This window comes from Aplysia californica, unplaced genomic scaffold, assembly GCF_000002075.1.
Source record: "Aplysia californica isolate F4 #8 unplaced genomic scaffold, AplCal3.0 scaffold00158, whole genome shotgun sequence".
NCBI classification, from domain to species: Eukaryota; Metazoa; Mollusca; class Gastropoda; order Aplysiida; family Aplysiidae; genus Aplysia; species Aplysia californica.
Genome location: NW_004797428.1, coordinates 791,559 through 812,019, shown reverse-complemented (window position 1 = coordinate 812,019; position 20,461 = coordinate 791,559). Strand labels below are relative to the sequence as shown.

Below are 20,461 nucleotides of genomic sequence, written 5' to 3'. Positions count from 1 at the left end.
TGTTTATGTGATTGTTATTCTTTCATTAATTTCACCTATGGTGCTCGCAAGTATTTGGTTTCCCAAATGAATAATTTAATTGTCACAACTGTGACTATCTAAAGTGTGATGGGTTACGCCGTGCTGCCTTCTCATGTTACCACTCCGTTCCTGACGACAGATCGTCAAAATCAGAAACAATCATCAACTTACAGGTAAGTCTCGATTGTTTCTTTAATTAAATAATTAATCAAATAATTCGGGCTTTTGTGTGCTAGCTAAAGTGTTTGTCTTTTTCTAACTGGTAAACCGGGGTGACTAAAGCACCTTTTATGGCTTTTTGCAAAAATAAGCAACTTAACATAGCCACATACAGGGAATGTAAGAACAATGTACCAGAAAGGCAAATTAGATAATATAGAGCAGGGAATGGATAGGATCAAGCTGAATATGTTTGGCCTTTCAGAAGTTAGATGGGAGGGGACAGGCTTAATTAAAAGAGGATCCAAAACAATTATATATTCAGGAGGAAAAACCCATGAAAGAGGAGTCAGAATTGTATTTGACGAAGCAACATCAAAGAGCATCAAAGGTTTTTGGGGAGTGTTAGAGTCATCGTGGCTAAATTAGGGGAAAAACCTTTTGACATAGGTGTCATCCAAACATATGAACCAACATCAGAGCACGACAACGAGGAAATTCAGATTTTTTAAGAAGACCTTGATAAGGCAATGAAACTGTTTAAATCACAAGATGTAAAGATAGTCCTGGGAGACTTTAATGCCATAGTAGGAAGTAGACGCATAGAAGATATAGTTTGGCCATGGGGACTGGGTAAAGAGAATGGAGCGGGGATTTTATTGTATCAAACACCTGGTATGAAAATCACCCAAGAAGACGATACACTTGGAAGAGTCCTGGCGATAGAAGTAGAAATCAAATAGACTTCATACTTATTCAGAAACGTTTTAGAAACACTATAAAAATCATCTAAATCACTGCCAGGAGCAGTCTGTGATAGTGGCCATGTACCAGTCATGTGTAAAATGCGCATAAGACTGAAGAAATTCAAAAAGTCAAAGTATCAACCTAAATTTGAAGTAGGTCTTTAAAAGACAAATCAAGAACTGAAAGAACGTTTCTCCATAGATGTAAGAAATAAATTTCAAGCCTTGGAAAACATGACTAAATCGGAAGAACTATGGAGGAAAATGAAAGACTCAATAATGGAGGCTGTGGAAGAAAATATCTCCCCGAAAGCTAAAAAAGCTAATAAAAAATGGATGACCCAGGACATTTTAAAACTATTGGAAGAGAGAACAAAGAAAAAATCAAATGTGGAAAAGTACAACATCTTAAACAGGGAAAAAAAGAAAAAATGCAACGAAGCAAAAGAAACATGGATAAATGACCAGTGTCAACAAATAGAGAAGAACCAAAACAAAGACAGCAAATACATGCATTCCAAAATCAAAGAAGTAAGTGGGATAAAAGGATGCTCAAATACAGGATGCATAAGATCAAAGGGAGGGGATATTTTAATGGACAACGGGATGTCTTAAACAGATGGTCAGAATACATAGAAGAACTTTTCAAAGATAATACAGGAGAAAAACCGGTAATAAAGAATGAAATAAATGGACCACCAATACTGAAAGCAGAAGTACAAGCTGCCATTAGGAAAATGAAACAAGGAAAAGCCACAGGGCCAGATAATATTCCAGTTGAAGTGATTGTCGCGCTTGAAGAACTAGGCACTGAAATAACCACTAAGCTCCTAAATCCTATATATGACAGCGGTGAGATCCCTGAAGATATGATGAAGTAAGTTTTTATAGCTTTACCAGCACATCCTGATTAAGTTCTCTTTTAACAAAGCAAAATCCACACGAAGATGGCCAAAATCATACTACTAGATTCTAGCAGTAATGTGGACCACTGTATTTCAGTTTAAAGATATTGCTTATTGATTTTTTATCATATAAAAAATAGTTCTCTGCATTTCATAAAAAAACAACAGCACAAAAACCACGCTTTCAAATTGATAAATATTATAGTTGAAGTAATGGTAATAAAATAAAGTTTAACGAATTAAAGTTGTATATATTCGCCGTGACAAGAAATAAGAATACACTACCTGCTTGAAGATGTTCCGTGTAGATTTATCGTACCGTACCAGATCTAATCTACAATTCTAAAGGTTTGTCTCATTTTCAAAGCCAGTCTCGGACTTTGAAGAGAGAAGTTAGTTCCTGTTCTAGAAGCTCTTCATCATTCGGTTGTACAGGTCTGTCTTCATAACTGGCAAATGCAGATGGTCTTGCTTTACCATCATTACCAATGCTCTTCCCGGGAACCACATCCATCCTTTTGCGAAGAGGTCTCCTTGCAATAGCAGCCAGATCGCCAAATCGCATTTCAGGATTCGAGAATACCCCCGACACAGAAGTATCGGTACTGGTATCAGTATTATTAGCTTTCTCTCTTTGAGAATTCTTAATGGATTGTTCGTCACGTGCTTTTGAGAGTACACCTTCCTACGTTTTGTTGTGTACTCGTACCTTGAGAGTACATCTTCAGAAGTGTTGGTGTATACTCGTACCTTGAGAGTACATCTTCAGACGTTTTGGTGTATACTCGTACCTTGAGAGTACACCTTCAGATGTTTTGGTGTATACTCATACCTTGACAGTACACCTTCAGAAGTTTTGGTGCATACTCGTACCCTGACAGTACACCTTCAGAAGTTTTGGTGTATACTCGTACCTTGAGAGTACACCTTCTGAAGTTTTGGTGCATACTCGTACCTTGAGAGTACACCTTCAGAAGTTTTGGTGTATACTCTTACCTTGAGAGTACACCTTCAGAAGTTTTGGTGTGTACTCGTACCTTGACAGTACACATTCAGAGGTTTAAGTGTATACTCGTACCTTGAGAGTACACCTTCAGAAGTTTTGGTGTATACTCTTACCTTGAGAGTACACCTTCAGAAGTTTTGGTGTGTACTCGTACCTTGACAGTACACATTCAGAAGTTTTGGTGTATACTCTTACCTTGAGAGTACACCTTCAGACGTTTTGGTGTATACTCGTACCCCAGGATTCAGTTAGTACATGAAGCTCCGTGACGTATTGTCTATTCAATGTGCACTTGGTCTTGAACAAATACCCCCCCCCCCCACACACACACAAACAACAACAACAACAACAACAACAAAAACCCAACAAAAACAAACAAAAAACGACAACCCCAAGACACCCCCCCCAAACGAAACAAAACAAAAAAACAACAATAACAACAAAACAAGAAAACAACAACCCCCCACCCCCCCAACAAAAAAAGACAAAAAAGAAAAGAAACCTAAAAAAAAACCCAAACATAAAAGTGATGACTGGATACGTAGATAAAAAAATGTTTTATACAATATTCATTGCAATTTGTCAAGTCACTGATTTCGTTTTTAAAAATGTGACAGTAAGATTAACTGATGGTTGAACAAGTACCGGACCCGTAACTAAATAGGCATGGCGAGATCTGTGGACATACTTAACAAATACTTTGAAATACTTACTGCCCGTTTTCGATTCTGAAAAGTAAATAATGCATATTGTGTGTATTTGTCCCATATAAGACCCCGATACGTTGAAGGAGAAGATAATACAAAATGATAAATTGTATATAGGAAAATCGAAAAATATCGCCTCATGAGCCCCGATACAAGCACCAGCTCATGATGCCTTAGTCACCCCAACGATGTCAATGGACGTAGGATTGAATAAAGCATCTCCCCTGTCAAAACTCCCAACCGTACTCTACATATTTTTTTTCAAATACACAAATTCTACGGCTCATCTGACTACCCAACAGTCTAATCCTCCCCCCAAAACATTTAAAGTACAAAAGATTAGGAGGTACTCACCAAATTTTGAAGGAATTTTGCAGAGTCGAATCCAAATGCAGGCGGTAGCCATCTTAAAAACAAGCCTCATAGATCAGCCGAAAATGTTCCTGCTGAGCTATTTGTATGTAAATACATCCCGCATTGATTACTCTTTAGGGTAACGCTTTGCAAACTTACTCAAAATCACTCATCATAACATTTCCCCCAGTTACATGCCGAAGTCAACCCAGGGTGATACAGGTTAGATACAGGTTATGCATACCTCTTGGTTCATAGCAAAAAAATTGTTGTTATTGTTGTTGCTATTGTTGTTGTTGTTGCTATTGTTGTTATTGTTGCTGCTGCTTCTGGTGCTGTTGTTGTTGTTGCTGCTTTTGTTGTTGTTGTTGTTGTTGTTGTTGTTGTTGTTGTTGTTGTTGTTGCTGTTGTTGTCGTCGTCTTGTCGTCGTCGTCCTTCTTCTTCTTCTTCTTCTTCTTCTTCTTCTTCTTCTTCTTCTTCTTCTTCTTTTCGTCCACAAAATATATCCCAGATCTGCGCTATTTATCCATCTTATGCCTGTTTCGCTGTCTTTGCTCTGTCTTATTATAATTCACAGTTCCTAAATACAGACGATAAAAATACACCCTTGTCTAACTCCACCATTTACCTCAAAAGATGAAGACAGTTCGTGGGTCAGCTGAAAGCAACACCACAGATGCAGAACCTTTAGGCGGCAGTAGAAAATGAGCACAGGAAAGGTGGGCAGAGCCTGGGTGTTAGCAGTGAACAGAAAATGCCAAAAGAAAATGACATTGCACTAGGGCTCAAACTGCAAAGTTGCCCTCAATCCTGGCTGCTTTGAGGTGTACAACTCAAAACTGAACCGAAAGAAGCAGCTGACTCAATCAATTCTTGAGTATATTGAGCTGTTCATAAAGCTGCTCACAGCAGCACATTTTCACTCGTTCAGTTGAATTTTCTAATTTCCGTTGAATTATATTTATCAAGGATCACGCCTGTCTGAACAGGCGTTAAGATCATTGAAGAAATACCATTGAACTGTTTAGTGAGTGTATCGGGGTGTAGAATTTGTTTTGAAAACTTTTCCTTTTTTCAGCCTCCTCTCTCCTTTGTACTGTTGACGACTTTCGTCAAAGAAAGTAAATGTAGTCCTAAAAATCATGTCCGTGTTGACAAAGATTTGAACTTTACTTTACAACAAAATACAAACGTCCATGATATACAACAATGGAGATTCATTTCTTTAAAAATACCAAAAAATCGCGCGTTTTCATGGAATAGCGCACACAAAATAAGTGGCGTTCTAAGGGAATGCACATGGGGAAAGCCGCGCGTAAAGGTTACATGTGTTCGTGCAGCTCATAGACCTATTATTAGGCTAATAATAGGTATGTGGTGCAGCTATAAGAATCCACAGTGCCAACATTGTGAGCACTGTGTCCGCCAGGTAGCCACGGGCCTAAGGGCTGTATGCAAATGGAATGACCATTAGTTGAGATTTACATCCCTTACAACACAGTGAGGTTATTTGAGAGACGCCATCTCAAATTTCAACGTCAGCCCGCCATAAAACATTGACTTCATGGGAGCCAAGTATAAAAGCCAATAGAAACTGAAAAATAAATTGGTTTTACTCGCTTCTTATCGTCTCGTGTGGGATTTGAGCCAAGGAGGACCTTTTGCTCTGCTGGCGAGTGAGGCAGCAATGAAATTAGACTAGATTATGGAGATTTAGTACTTCATATGGAGATACGACATTTGCACTTTTTGGCATTCAGTTAAATTTTTCAGAAAACTGGGTTTTCTTTTAAAACAAAAACCTTTTCCCAATTTCACAGGGAAACAGCAATCTGTGAAAACTTTTAAAGTTGAAACATTGATTATACACACAAACAATGGGTAACAGTTAGATGAATCAGTTGGTGATTGATTTGAATCTGGAACCATCTTAAACTTTGAAGGCCTATTTCTCAAAACCGTAGTTCATGGACATACGACAGTTGTACTCTGGGCGACGACATAGTAAGTTCAAATGCCACATAGAAAGGTTCACGCCACATAGAAAGTTCAAATGTTCAATAGGAAATTTTAGTGCACGATTGTGCGTAACAAGTTCAAATGTACAAATAGCAAATCCAAATGTAACACAATAGCAAGTTCAAATGCCACATAGCCAAAGCAAATATCCTCCACAAAGATTATTGAGTTTGCGAAGCATTTTAATGTGCTCAAACTGAGTTGACGAAAACCACAAGCAGTATTACTTTAGGGTTGAATAGATCACCATCAAATAAAATCCCAAGGATGCTCCTGCGGAAAGAAATTCTGATAGGACTGAAGCAACCAGACATCAGTATGTAGCATGGCTGATACTGAACATCTAGCGGTATGAATTTGCCTTCATTGATGAGGCTGGTATCAAGCTGTTGACGAAGAAAAACCGAGGAAGAACACGGAGTGGTCAATGCTTTGTTCGAATATTGCAGCGTCGAAGGGGACTGAACCGCAGGACGACATTAATGTTGTCAGTGCCGAGGGTGGTCTGGTCTTTCACGTCTTTCAAGTAGAGGGAATGGCAGCTATCCTTTCAATCCATCCCTTTAAGAAACTGTTCCAACAATCCCCACAACGAAGTATATTTGGTATATGACAACGCTCGTGCATTAAGGCAAGCTTTAAATTGCAACTCATCAATAGATTGGGAGTGAAATATCTTCCCCTCTACACACCTTTTCTTAACATCTACGAGAACGCTTGTGTTATCATAACCATTATTTTTTTGTTTGAACTTGTTTATTTTCATTTTCATTTTTATTTTTATTTCTTATTTTTTTGCTTCATTTAACAATTCCGTTTCATCAAATAGACTCGAGGTGAAATATCTTGCTATCTGCATACCTTGTCTTACCATTTGTGAAAATGTTTCTTAATTTGGAAATACGATTTAGTTGCGTGGGTAGCATAGCGGTTAGGCTATCGGACCTGTAATCGTGAGATTCGGGTTCGGAGGTTCGAACCTCAGTTCGGTCCGCGTTGTGTCCTTGGGAAAAGGCACTTTACACGAATTTCCCGTTCTGATTGGTCCTTTCGGAGATAGACTTTGATCTCGGAGGTCCTGCCTCTTAAATAACCCAATAGCTATACAATTTCACCTTTGAAACATTGTTTTTTGGAAATACGATTTGAAACAGATGTTTTCTGAAGCAAGAGAGTAAATGATCATCACTCAGCAGACTCACCGACAACTGCCCAGTTGATGGAACAAAAAACACAAGCTGTGACTATAGCGAAAATGGCAGCAGTCTTCAGGTCAATGCAAGCCTATATGCCACAGCGTTTTGTAGTGCAACAATAAGTAAATAAAAGTAAACTTGGCTTTAGATTTTATCCAGTTAGTTATATATCCACCAGCAGTTTTTTGATTTTTTTCATAACCATTCGTTGTTCCTGTTTAAGCATTTTGGTTTGTTTTCGGGTAAAAAAAAAAAGAACAATTAGTTTCGTTTCATGCGGTTTCTTCGTTGTGGCACCACACGGCTTATATCTAACTTTTTCGTGGCAACCCCCCCCCCCCCCAAACCCAAACCCTTTTACTTCTTACCTTGAAACTCTTCTTATACTTTTAGCTTCCTTTTTTCCATGTCAAGCATATTTAGATTTACATTTGAAATTGCTATGTAGCAACTGAATTTGCTAAGTTTTACATTTGAGATTTCTATGTTTACATTTGAAAATGCTATTGTTGTATTAGGACATTTTATGACGTCATTTGTATATTTGGATTTGTTAGGTGTAATTTGGTCTTTCTATGCGGTATTTGAATTTGTTATGTGTATATTTGAACTGAAGAAACTATAGAAAAAGTCAATACGATAAAGTTTGATTTAAAGTAGATCTATCCAACGACACTGCGAAGCACACATCCAAACAGAGTCAGATATCGGTTTTCTTGATCTGGAAAAATAGTAGAGGCACATACACGACGAAGCACGAATCGAAACGGAAGTAGTCCTCAGTAAAATATGAAATGGCTAAAGGTAGAGTGAAAACATCCGAGAGCTTCGATTTAAAGGAAAAACCATCAAACCTGAAAAATAAAAAGATAGTTTCCGAACTTTAAAAATATGCCCACGTATCCTTTGTGACAAATCGTAACTGAATCATATTTTTTTGTAGATTTAATGGGCACTTGTGTAAAACATGTATACTGACCTCACAAACGGGCTTAGCTCCATTATAATAAAAGGTGTACTTTTTTCAAAGACTTCATTAAATAATAAAAGTAAAATCTCACAACCTTCTATACTTTTCCCTGGATTTTTAATTAAAAAACTTTTTTTTAAATTTCGTTTTTGTGACAACTGATTACATTTTCAGCTTGGTTATTACATCCGTTAGTTTATATCTATTTCCTTCATTGTCTGTAGCTCGTCAAAGTCGAATTCATTCACGGGGGTGGTTTATTTAAAGTCTTTTGAAACTGTTCTGCTCATCGATCTTTCCTACCTTCTAAAGGTGTTGCCATGGAGCCATCTTTCTTTTCTACTAGTCACTCTGATGAGTTTCCAAAGTCTCCAGCCAGTCTTTTGGTGATCTGGCACAATTCTCTCATGCTGTTTCTGTTTGCTGTGTTTTGAACTTTAAGAGCCTTTTTCTATATATTCCCTTTTTATTTTCCCTTTTCACCTTCTGTTTGACTGTTTTGACTTTTTCTCTGTATTTCTCCAAGGTCTCCATTTTATCAAATTGAAGCGGCTCGCAGTATTTTCAATTTTGATCCCTTTCTGACTGTCATAGCTTTCCTTGACCATATTGTTATAACTGCTCCGATCGTTGACACGTCCAGAAACTGTTTACATAGGTCTATTTTTTTCCCCATTATTTCAGGATGATGCACTGAGGGGCCTTGGAAAGCTGAAAGAATTAAACCTGGAGAATAACAATATCTATACAAGACGTCTCTCCAGGACCTTATTTTCTCACGTTCCAAATTTGGAGAACTTGTACCTGAAGGGGAACACATGGGAAAATGAAGGCACTCGGGAATCTCCTTCCAGTTCCGCTGTCCCATTCTCTAACCTATCGCTTCTGACAAGGTTGTCAATTGACGGAGACTCAGAAATATACTTCGGCCAACCGTTTTTCAAACTCAAGAATTTGACGTACCTGTATGTATATTGTCCGCATGACGTGATCAAAGGGTCGAACCGCAGTTTTGAAGGTTTCAGAGATGTGGCTCTCAGAGAACTAGTGTTAGAAAGCCCCACTCAAGAAGCGTATTTTGAAACTGGAATTTTTGCCAATGTTCAAAATCTAGACATTCTTCGAATCCATGATGTCGCTATCGGAAACCAAAATATCATGAAATGTCTATGGCCTTTTGAAAACAAAGGAATGGTTTTAATTGACCTCTATAGAGTAAACTTGCGCCATCATCGAGCCTCTCCAAAAGCAACCTGTAATGACGGACTCATGACAAAAGAATCGCTTAAACATCTCTCTAACATATGTCTTTCCCAGCTGATTTGGGATGCATCCAAAGTGGTTGGTATAGAACCCAGGGCACTAAGCGTAAAACCAAATCTTAGAAAATGTCTGAAGAGTCTTCGATTTACCAGAAATTTGATTGGAAAAATGGATCAGTGGCGAAGTCTCATTTTGGAACTGATAGGATTTGAATCATTAGAGGAGCTGCAATGGGGTGCTCTCGACTGGTGTGGCCCGGGATACGATTTCAAGTTCAGGAATGTTCAAAATGTCAGAAAATCTGTAAAGGAAACAAATTACATCTTTGATACCAAACATACATCAGTGACCCTAACACATGCACTTCCACATTACAGTAATCGGAATAATGGAAATTCAAGAGAAATACTTACTATACCTAGTGGGAACAGATCATTGCTTGGAACGCCAAGTATACGTTTTCCTAGAGAAAGGGAGCGGACTAGATTCACAAGAAGCAGCTTCTTCCGATGCCCAAAACATCTTCAGTCTTTGATTGTTGTTGGTCTTGATGGGTATTTGAGGATTCCAGCTTGCCACATAAGAGACGGTCACAATGTAAAAGAAATTCGAATTGTCAGCTGTGATTTCATTGAATGGAGCGGCCACGTGACAGGATTGGAAAATGTCACCTTGATGGACTTCACACGATCTCACGTGATCAGCCATCCAAATTTTGTCCCTTTTCAAAATTTCCCGAATTTGGAAACTCTATTACTAAATGCCATGTCGGGGAGCGACTTTATCGATCAACTTTTGAAAGAGAGTTGGCTGGAGAAAACGCCAAAACTCCAACACATCGACCTACGTGACAACCATCTCCATAAATTACCAAGTTCTGTTTTTTCTTCCAACTTGAGAATGAATTCAATACTTTTGTCGAGCAATCGGTTGACATCGTTAGGGTTTGACCTTTCAACTACACCAAGCCTGGGCGTCTTGGACCTGCGCAAAAACGCAATCTCTTCCTTAGACATCGCCTCCAGGACAGCATTAGACACACACGCTCAAAGCAAACCCGACTTTTCTCTGCTGCTGGAAGGCAATCCGATATATTGTATGTGCTCACGGGTTCCTTTTCTGGGTGAGTAGAGAGCTGCCTTCTTCATAATATTAGCCTGACATCCTCATAGGGCACCACCACCACCACCACCACCACCACCAACAATGACAACATCATCAACAACAACAACAACAACAACAACAACAACAACAACAACAACAACAACAACAACAACAACAACAACAACAACAACAACAATTGGTTGACGTGACAATTGACGATATCGATCGCCGTCAATCTATCTGCTGGACCATATACGTCAGTATGGCTTCACCGTCTATTTAATTTGTGTCGATTATTTTTTTTTTTGAGGGGGGGGGGGAGGGTGAGTAGAACAGTAGTAATCAATCACAGTTGATCAAACTATTTTATTCTGTATTTGTATGTTTGTCGACCTGTCCTCGTCTCACAGTCTGGCTTGGTGGCTCTTCTGGTCTAGAGGTTAGTAACTGTTGTTGGCCTCTCATTCAATAGATCACGGGTTCGAGACCTGACAGCGACGTAACATTTTTTTCTAAAATGTTCTCCTTTCAGCTTTTTTCCTGCCATCCAACCATATTATGTCGTCTGCTTTTGTCTGCACTTTCTCCCTCCTCCCCCCTCCCTTTGCCCCCTCCTCTGGCATCCTGACTCTTTCTGTAGCTTTTCTACTGCTACTCATTGGCCCCTTCTTGCTGCTGTCTTTCAGCCACACTCCTGATCTTATGGTAGGTAAGATCTAACACCTAGCCTTTTCGGATAAGGGAGAAAAAATCTCGGAGGTCCCATGTGCAGGTTGCGCACGTTAAAGATCCCTTGGTGGTCCTAAAATCGATAAGAGTAGGCTTCGGCCGCTACTCGGGCAAAATTCAACATTCCTACCAAACTGAAAATGTCTAATGTGTCTTGAGCGCTCATATGACCTTATGTAGTTGCAAGCACCGTGAAGCACTTACCAAAAGAAAACAAATAAAGAAGTCTGGCTCCACTTGTCTAAATTGTGTCGACGGGCGTGTAAAAACACCTACATTTAAGGAAAAATGCTACAAAAATTGGGCTCCTTAAATTTTTTTTTCCAAGTGTGCAACGTTTGCTGTTATAACTATCTTCAGTGTAACTGAGGGTAATAGCCGGGGATTTGAAAGGGTAGAATCACCATTCCTTGGCAACTGAGAGGAATATTATGTAAAGGTTTCTTTTTTTCACACTATTTTTACGGTCTAAGTAAACTGTCTCTTTTTTTTTATTCTTCTCGATCGCACCACACTTGAAGTCCGGCATCTGTCATAAATTGGGCCGTCCTGCTCAGTTCATCTGTCGGCCCGTATAGCTTCTCTTGTACTGTCAATGGAGTTGGCCACGTTTCCTGTCTCAGGGCCTTGTGTGTCATGCAGTGCTGAAGGATGTGTTCAACAGTTTGGTCCGCCTCTCCACACTGGCATTTTGGTGATTATACTAGTTTAAAACGTCTGTACATAATATGTACTAAGAACACGACACACAAGACTGAGACAACATATTAAGTTGTCTCAGTCTTGTGTGTTGTGTTTTTAGTCGGAAGATAATCACTTGTTCTTGGCGGGACAGCTGATGGTAGCTATCTTATGCTGTGGTGCTTTAAATGGTGTATTTTTATAGTTTTTATTTCTGTGTAATCGACACTGTTGACTGGTTGCTCTTTCAGTGCTCCTAGTTTGGCCATCCTGTCTGCCTGTTTATTTCCTAAGACACCACAGTGCGATGGAATCCATAGCTGCATTATCCTCAGACATGGGATGTCCTCAATTACATCTCGCAGCCTTGGTACTTTGCCGGCAGTGACTGCCTGCAGTACTGACATAGCATCTGTTAGGAATACTACTTGGCTTTGGGGGTCTACCACATCCTTGATGATGTTTGCTGCATGTGTTAGAGCCTCCATCTCTGCCCTGTAGTTTGTACAATGTCACCCTGTTGGGACTGCCTCTCTGTGTATTTTTCTGCTTTCTTTGATGGAGTCGGTTCTTTTAAGTCTTGTGGTGTTTGATCTGGCTGTTCTTGTGAGCATTATATGATCCTCCATAGCTGTGGCCTTGGTGTACTGTATGAGGGCCTTGCACTCCCATCTCCTCCGCAGGGCCACTATAGATGTTGTTTGCTCCGTCTTTTCAGTAGGCGTTGACCTCATTTCTCCAGTGATTATACGGAGAGCATGGTTTTGCACTTTTCCAGAGTGTATTTGTGAGTTTGTGCTGCAGTCACCCATGCACTGGATCCGTACTCGAGATGGGGCCTGATTGCACCCAGAAAGACCTGTCTAAGTGTTTTTTCATTTGCTCCTCACTGAGTCCCTGCAAATTTTCTCATGACGTTAAGCTTCTTCCTGGCTTTAGTTTCTGCATTTTGAACGTGTTGTTTCCATGTGAGACGCTTGTCATAGAATATTCCAAGAAACTTCTGTTGGTTCTCAAACTTTAGGGGAGGGGGGGGGGGCTGTCCAATGTGAGCTTTTTGGGGCTCAGCCTGGCTGAGAGTGAAGAGTGTAGCAGAAGACTTTTCTTTGTTTACGGTTACACACCAGGTTTTTGTCCAAGTAGTGAGTTTGTTCAGTGCTAGTTGGCTGCGACATGTGGCAGTAGTGACGAAATCACCAAAGCCCCAAAGAACCAGGTCGTCTGCATACAATTCGGCATGTATTCCTTAGGGTAGTTCTTTCACGAGGTCATTGATGAAGAGGATAACGAGCAAAGGTGACATGACTCCACCTTGGGGTACTCCTAGTCTCAGCAGCATTTTTTGTCCTTGATATCCACCCACCATCACACGTGTTCTTCGGTTGTGTAGATAGGATTTGGTCCATTGGTACATGTTGCCTTGGATACCACTTCTGATGAGCTTCACTAGTAGACCCTTCGGCCAAACCTCGTCAAACGCTTTTTGTAGATCAATAAATGTTGCTAGCATAACTTTCTGTGCCCTGAAGGAGTCCTCTATAACTCGGGACAAGTAAGTTTCTGGCCCTCTGTGCTCCTGAGCTGACGGAATCCAGCTGGTTTTAGTGCTAGGATGTGTTGTGCCTCTAGGTACCACTGCATTCTGCAAGCTATGGTGCTCTCCATTGTCTTACATACACAGCTTGTGAGGCTGATAGGTCTATAGCTTAATAGTTGTCCCTTCCTTTTCTGTGGCTTGAGGATCGGGATCATCGTTGCTTCTTTCCACCACCGGAGTACTTTCCCATTTTTCCAGCTTAAGTTGAATATATCCAGTGGAGTCTGTAAGGCTGTATTGCCCAGGTGTTGTAACATTTCGTTTGTAATTTCATCGGGGACTGGTGGGTTTCTTTGCTTTAGTTGATTTTTTGCTTTGTTCAGCTTTTCCGAGGCGATGTCCTTCTTCATTGCGACCGGAATGTTTTTTTGTGGTTCTTTTCCTTGTTTCCCTCTGGTCTGACTTGTTTTGTCTCTCTCTTGGTATTTTGATATTGCTTTCTTGAGCATATGCCTTTACAAAGGTATGTGCTGCCCTTTTCTCCATTTCCATCTCTCCTTCAACTTCTAGAGTGATCTCCTTCAACTTCTAGAGTGATCTTGGCACTTTTATTTTCTTCGTCGTTTAGTTCCTTTACAAGCCTCCATAGTTTTTTGGTGTCCTTTTCCAAGTTAAGTTTCTGCGTTTTGTCTCTCCAGCTTTTCCTGGTGCACTCCAACATGGTTTTGAAGAAGTGAGTTTTACACCTCTGTAGCTTGTAGTTGTTTTCTATACCTGGATGTGATTTGGCTTCTTCTCTGGCCTTGATGAGGTCGTTATGTATTTTCTGGAGTTCTGGCGTCCATTATGGGGTGTAATTTTCCCTTACCCCTCTATGTATGGTTTCTTTTGCTGACTTAAGGATGTTTTCATTGAACTCTGTGATGGCATTGTTTATGTTTTTGTCGAAGACTACGATGTTTTTTGTCAGCTCATTAGTTTTTATGCTGAAAAGTCTGCAGTTTGCCTTTTTGTAGTTCCATCTCGGCCTTTCCGGGCGGTCCTCTGGCAGGCTCTCTACTATGGTAAGGAGAACACGGCGATGGTCACTTCCCCCAAGCTGGGTTTCCACTTTTATACTTAGATGTCTGTGCAAGTTTTCAGTGCAGAGTGCTATGTCTGGAGTTGTAGTTGAATGCCAAGCCCGAGAATAAAATGTGGGTTGATCTAAAGGATCGTTCACAAGCAGAAGATGGTTTTCATCTTGCCAAGCCTCTATTTCTTCTCCTCTACTGTCTAGTCTGTTATAACCCCAACTCTGGGACTGACTGTTGAAATCTCCAGCGATGAGGAAGTGAGAAAATGACACTTGAAGGTAAACTGCCAGATTTCATAAGATTTTAGTACTATAGGTACTAACGGTTTCCACATTTTTGACCAGTAGGGTTCTCATTTTGCATGATGTTTTTTTTTTACATATTGCAACATTATGTCAACTCTATATAAGCATAGTCTTAGTAGTTTTGTTTTGTCAATTATTTCTATAACCCCCCCCCCATAAATGTTCGCCTTTTTTCTGATACAGCACACAAAATATGTTGCTAAAAAAATGTAACACAAATATGCAGTTTTCTCGTTGACAAAAGTCTTGTACATGTATCGTAGTAGTTGATAATGTGACCAAATAACAAATAAATTGCTTGAAACAGGAAAAAAACCTTAGCAGAATTTTGCAGTGCCCTAAATTTTGGGGTAATCGTTACATAATATTCCTCTCAGTCGTCGATGAATGATGGTTTCATCACATTCAAATACCTGACTAATACTTCCGAGCAGTGATACCACAGGAAATTATGTAGATGGAGAATCTAAAAATAAAGAAATTTCAGTATGTAGCACCTTACCTTTACCAACTTTGAATAGTTGATCGATCTATTTTCGTATGTATGTTGATCTGTCCTTGTCTGTCTATCAGTCTGGCTACACTCATCTAAACGGTGTTGATGGAAAGGGAGGGGGTAAAAGCACGTACGTCTAATCTATTTTCATCCGTTGATGGGTCTATATATCTCTGTGGACTTGTCCTTGTCTCTCAGTCTGGCTCAGCACGTCTATATTGTGTTGATGGGCACGTAAAAACACCTATTCAATTTATTTTCAACCGTTGATAGATCTATTTTTGTATGTTTATTGATCTGCCCTTGTCTCGCGTGTTTCTCCCTCAGTGTGGCTCCACACGACGTGGGTGAGGCTGGACATGTCCGGGAACTACTCGTGCATCGACGACAGAGGGCAGGACCGGTGGACCTCTGACCTGATCACGACCAAGGCGTTGTGGCGTCGCTGTGTCGGGAAAACGTTTCTCCTCGTCTCTCTCAGCCAGGCCTTAAGCCTTATCGTGGGTTTTCTGGCCGTCTACATGTGGCGGCGGTTCAGGACTGCGGTGTGGGCGTTCTTTCTCAACATCTTGGCTCCTGGTTTCAGGTGATACAGCCAACCTCCCTTGTGTTGACCTCTCTTGAGTTGATATCTTTTTCTCTTGTCCCAGCACCTCTTCTTCTTTCCATGTCCCAACGATCAAGTTGAACTTAGCTTTTCATGTCCCAACAGTCAAGTTGAACTTAACTTTCCATGTCTCAACGATTAAGTTGAACGTCGGATGAGTTGATCTCCTCACTTCCCCAACGACATCAACCCACCCGTAGTTGACTATAACATGCTTAGCTAAGCGGTCCTTTGCTTTTCATTTTTTAATTTGTTGTTGTTGTTGTTGTTGTTGTTGTTGTTGTTGTTGTTGTTGTTGTTGTTGTTGTTGTTGTCTTTCTCTGGAACTACAACCGAGTAAAGACGTCAGGGATTGACAAGACTACCACAGAACTACAAAGCTCTATCTGCTCTGTTCCTAGTTTTGAGAAATTTGAGGTCAACATTTTTGATGTTCACAACATGTCAAGCTTTTTCGTATGCAATTCTTCGAACTTCTTGATAACTACTCCGAATAACCTTACGATTTTTTAATTACGAAATAGGACATAATTCGGTTTCTGATTTCATGGTCTTAGTAACTCAATACGGTCATAAATGTCAGATAGAACTTTGTAATTCTAAGGTAGCCAAGTGTGTGCGACACATCCTTAATTAGGATAAACCGTTATAAGAAATAACGAAATATTAAGGAGCAATCAGTCGAAGAATCATTTTACGAGCTATCCGTGAAAAAAACGCAAATGTAGATGGTATAGACACCTACCAAGATCATTAGGCCTTGCAAAGATGATTCTACAGGGCACTGTAAAAGGAAGGAGAAAGAAAGGCAGATAGAATGGAAAGGTTTAAATTTGGGCAAAGCCCTCCAAAAGATTAAAAATAGAAAAGGATGAAGAACCGTGGTTGCCAGATCATCCTTGGTGTCCCACTGGTCATCTGCCCTAAGGGAAAAGAAAATAACTAAATTGTTTGTTATTGCAATGTCACCAACAATCATTGTACCCTGGTTGGTACGGTTGGTTCCTCAGTCTGTAAACAACAACATAGCCAGTGGCGTAACCAGGAGCAGTAAGTTGTGACTGTGTTTTCCTCCTTCTCTCCCTCTTTTTTACCTGCCGAAGAGTGGAGGAGGAGAAGGAGGAGGAGGAGGAGGAGGAGGAGGAGGAGGAGGAGGAGGAGGAGGAGGAGGAGGAGGAGGAGGAGGAGGAGGAGGAAGAGAAGGAGGAGGAGGAGGAGAAGGAGGAAGAGGAGGATGAGGGAGAAAAGATGAAGAGATGTAAAAGGATGAGGAGAGGGAGTAGGAAAAGGAAAAAGGTGAGGAAGAGAAGGAGGATGAAGAGTAGGAGAAGGAGAAAATCGAGGAGAGGGAGGAGGGGGAGCCATGACGAGGAAGAGGATGAGAGGAAAAGGAAGAAGAGGAGAAGAAGGAGGGAGAGGAGGAAGAGAAGAAGGAGCAGGAAGAGAAGGAAGACCAATGTCGTGAAAAGCATGACGAAATTCTCCACGTCACACTTCAAGCATGCTAGCAGAAACAGTGACGAAAACAACACGTACATTTCCTCTAGAAAGGTAATGTTTCTAAACTACCACACACCCCCGCCACCTAATAGACTCATTATTAACCTTCAGGAAAAACATTTGACAAGTACGTGCAGTAATAACGAGTTATCTCTCTTTACGTGTCTTTCAGGAAGACAAAAATGGAGGATTGTGGTATTCATGTGTTTGTTGGATATGCCGATGATGACTTCCGCTTCGTTCGCTTCGTCCTTCGCAGGTTTTTTTTTTCTCTTCTTCCAAAGTTAACGGCACGATCTTTAAAGATGATTTTATTGTGGATATAAACCAAGAAATTATCGTAGATAGATAGATAGATAGATAAATAGATAGATAGATAGATAGATAGATAGATAGATAGATAGATAGATAGATAGATAGATGGATAGGTAGATAGATAGATAGGTAGATGGATAACTTGGACAAAGAAGTCCTGTTATTCTGCATGAAAATGAAAACCCTGACAACGAAACCCTTTTATTCTGTATGCGAACTTTAACAAGTCCTATTATTATTATTAATATTATTCTGACTGAGAACTTTAACAATAAAGTCCTATAATTCTGTATGAGAACTTTGACAACAAAGTCCTATAACTTTGTATGACAACTATTGACAACAAAGTCTTATAACTCTGTTTGACAATTTTTCCACACAGGTACCTGGAGGAAGATCTGAGCCTGACCACTTACATCCACCAGCGTGACCTGCGCGCGGGCTACCTTGACCAACAGCTGCTGGACGCTATCCAGGACAGCTGGAGACTGGTGTTGGTCTTGTCCGCCAACTTTCTCCGGAGATACGAGAAGGCGCACCTCGTCATGAAGGTTGCTTTTGCCAGTTTGTTTGTTTGCTTGTTTAATTGTTTTATTTGTTTGTATGTATGCTTGTTTGTTTGTGTATCTGTTAGCTAGTTTGTCTTTTTTTTTGCTTACATGAGTAAAGAAAATAATATCGACATAATAATAGTCTGTTGCTTGTTTGTTTGTTAGATTAAAGAGGAAGCCATGAACACAATTGATCATTTAGTCAGGAAATAAATATGACAGACAGACAGAAACAATAGAGGGAAGAAAAGAAGTAGGTTCTACCTGTGGCACTTTTCAACCACCCACTCATGAAGGTAGAAGGTCACTTAAACTATACAAAGGACAACACAGTAACAAAAACGTAAAACCTGCCGGAACATGAAGGAAAGCCGGAGGATCCTACAGGACAATGAAAGTCACTTCTTAGTTGAACTCTAGATCTGGATCCATCTATACTTACCCCACATTTCTTCTTGAGCAAACTTTCAGATGTGAATATCCCCCCAACATTTCTTCTTGGGCAAACTTTCAGTTGGGAATATTTCCCCAACATTTCTTCTTGTGCAAACTTTCAGATGTGAATATTTTCCCAACATTCCTTATTGTGCAAACTTTCAGTTGTGAACATTACCCCAACATTTCTTCTTGAGCAAACTTTCAGTTCTGAAAATCTCCCAATCATTTTTTCTAGGGCAAACTTTCAGATGTGTTAAGTCTCGCGACTTGGGTCTTGGTAACAGCAAACTTGAACTTGAATCAGGAACTCAGGAGTCTTGTATTAGGTCGAACACAACCAAGCAATACATTTTTGGTAAATCTGCAAAAGGAGCAATATCTACACAATTGGTTGTGATATTCACATGTTACAGATCACATCCCTTCACGATAATTGACACTCACACGTCTCGGTCATTCTCACATTGAACATTCCATCATCAGCCTTATGGTGCGCATCTGGCAAATATATAAAATACAAACTTGACATATTATGACCATGAAAATGACATAAATCAACGCGGAAGTATTTCTACAAATGGAAACAGCTTAATAACTAATGTCCTGCAAAGGGAATGAATTTGCAAGCAGGTTTAATTATTTCTCTCACATAACAAGATGTGAACATCTCTCCTACATATACCACTGTGCAAACTTTCAGACGTGAACTGCATATTCATTGTGCAAACTTTCAGTTGTGGACATCTCCTCTACATATCTCATTGTGCAAACTTTCAGATGTGAACATCTCATATTACATATCTCATTGTGCAAACTTTCAGATGTGTACGTCTGCCGTGACCCCGGTGAACCCTGACCGCGTGCTGGTGTTGGTGGAGCAAGGTCAAGGCCGCCATGTCCCCGACTACGTGCTGGCGGTGTTGGACGAGGAGAAGCTGGTCAGACTGCACAGCCTTAACGAGGAGCTGGGATACGAGCAGAAACAACGCATCAAACATCTCATTTTGTCGTAAACCGTACAGCGCATCAAACTTCTCATTTTGTCGTAAGCCGTACAGTGCATTAAACTTCTCATCTTGTCGTGAACGACATAGCTCATTAAAATATCATCTTGTCGTGAACAATGTAGCTCATTAAAATATCATCTTGTCGTGAACAATGTAGCTCATTAAAATATCATCTTGTCGTGAACGATGCAGCGCTTTGAATTTTATCCCAGATACGGCACACCAAACATCACATGAAGTCCTGAACGCTATTATTTCATTTCTTGTTTTTTTTAATTTTTTAAAATTTATTTTTAGTAAAGAAAAGCACATCGACACAATAATGGTCACTTAGTGCTGGGAAAAGTAGGACACACAGACAGAAACAACAGAGGGAAAGTAAAGAAGTAGGACCTACCAGTTGCGCCCTCCAACCACCCTCATTATTTCACGTCAAACATCGAACCTTGTAATGAACGACATTATATCGCACCAAACATCTTATCTTGACGTGATCGATACAGCACATCAAACTTCTCTTCTTGTCATGAACGATATTTATTCATATCAAATATCTTGTCCAGAACAGTATTATATCTCATCAAATATCTGTGCAGAACAATATTATATCTTACCAAATAATTATATTACCTTGTCCAGAACAATATTATATTTCATCAGCATCTTATCTTGTCATGAACGATATTACTCGTATAATACACCAAACATTTCATCTTGTCTTGAGCAATACAGTGCATCAAACTCAAACTTCTCTTCTCAGATATAGCG

The 20,461-nt window shown here is 40.0% G+C and overlaps 1 protein-coding gene across 1 annotated transcript in view; it reads left to right on the top strand.

Moving 5' to 3' along the window:
• Positions 1 to 19,877, top strand: part of LOC118477115 — a 23,995-nt gene extending 4,118 nt beyond the window's left edge. The window contains exons 2-6 of the mRNA XM_005097585.3: positions 8,769 to 10,470; positions 15,603 to 15,861; positions 17,555 to 17,641; positions 18,080 to 18,248; positions 19,508 to 19,877. Of these exons, the coding sequence (XP_005097642.1) occupies positions 8,769 to 10,470; positions 15,603 to 15,861; positions 17,555 to 17,641; positions 18,080 to 18,248; positions 19,508 to 19,699 (2,409 nt within the window). The 3' untranslated portion in view covers positions 19,700 to 19,877. The remainder of the gene's footprint in view (positions 1 to 8,768; positions 10,471 to 15,602; positions 15,862 to 17,554; positions 17,642 to 18,079; positions 18,249 to 19,507) is intronic.
• The last annotated feature ends 584 nt before the right edge of the window (positions 19,878 to 20,461 follow it).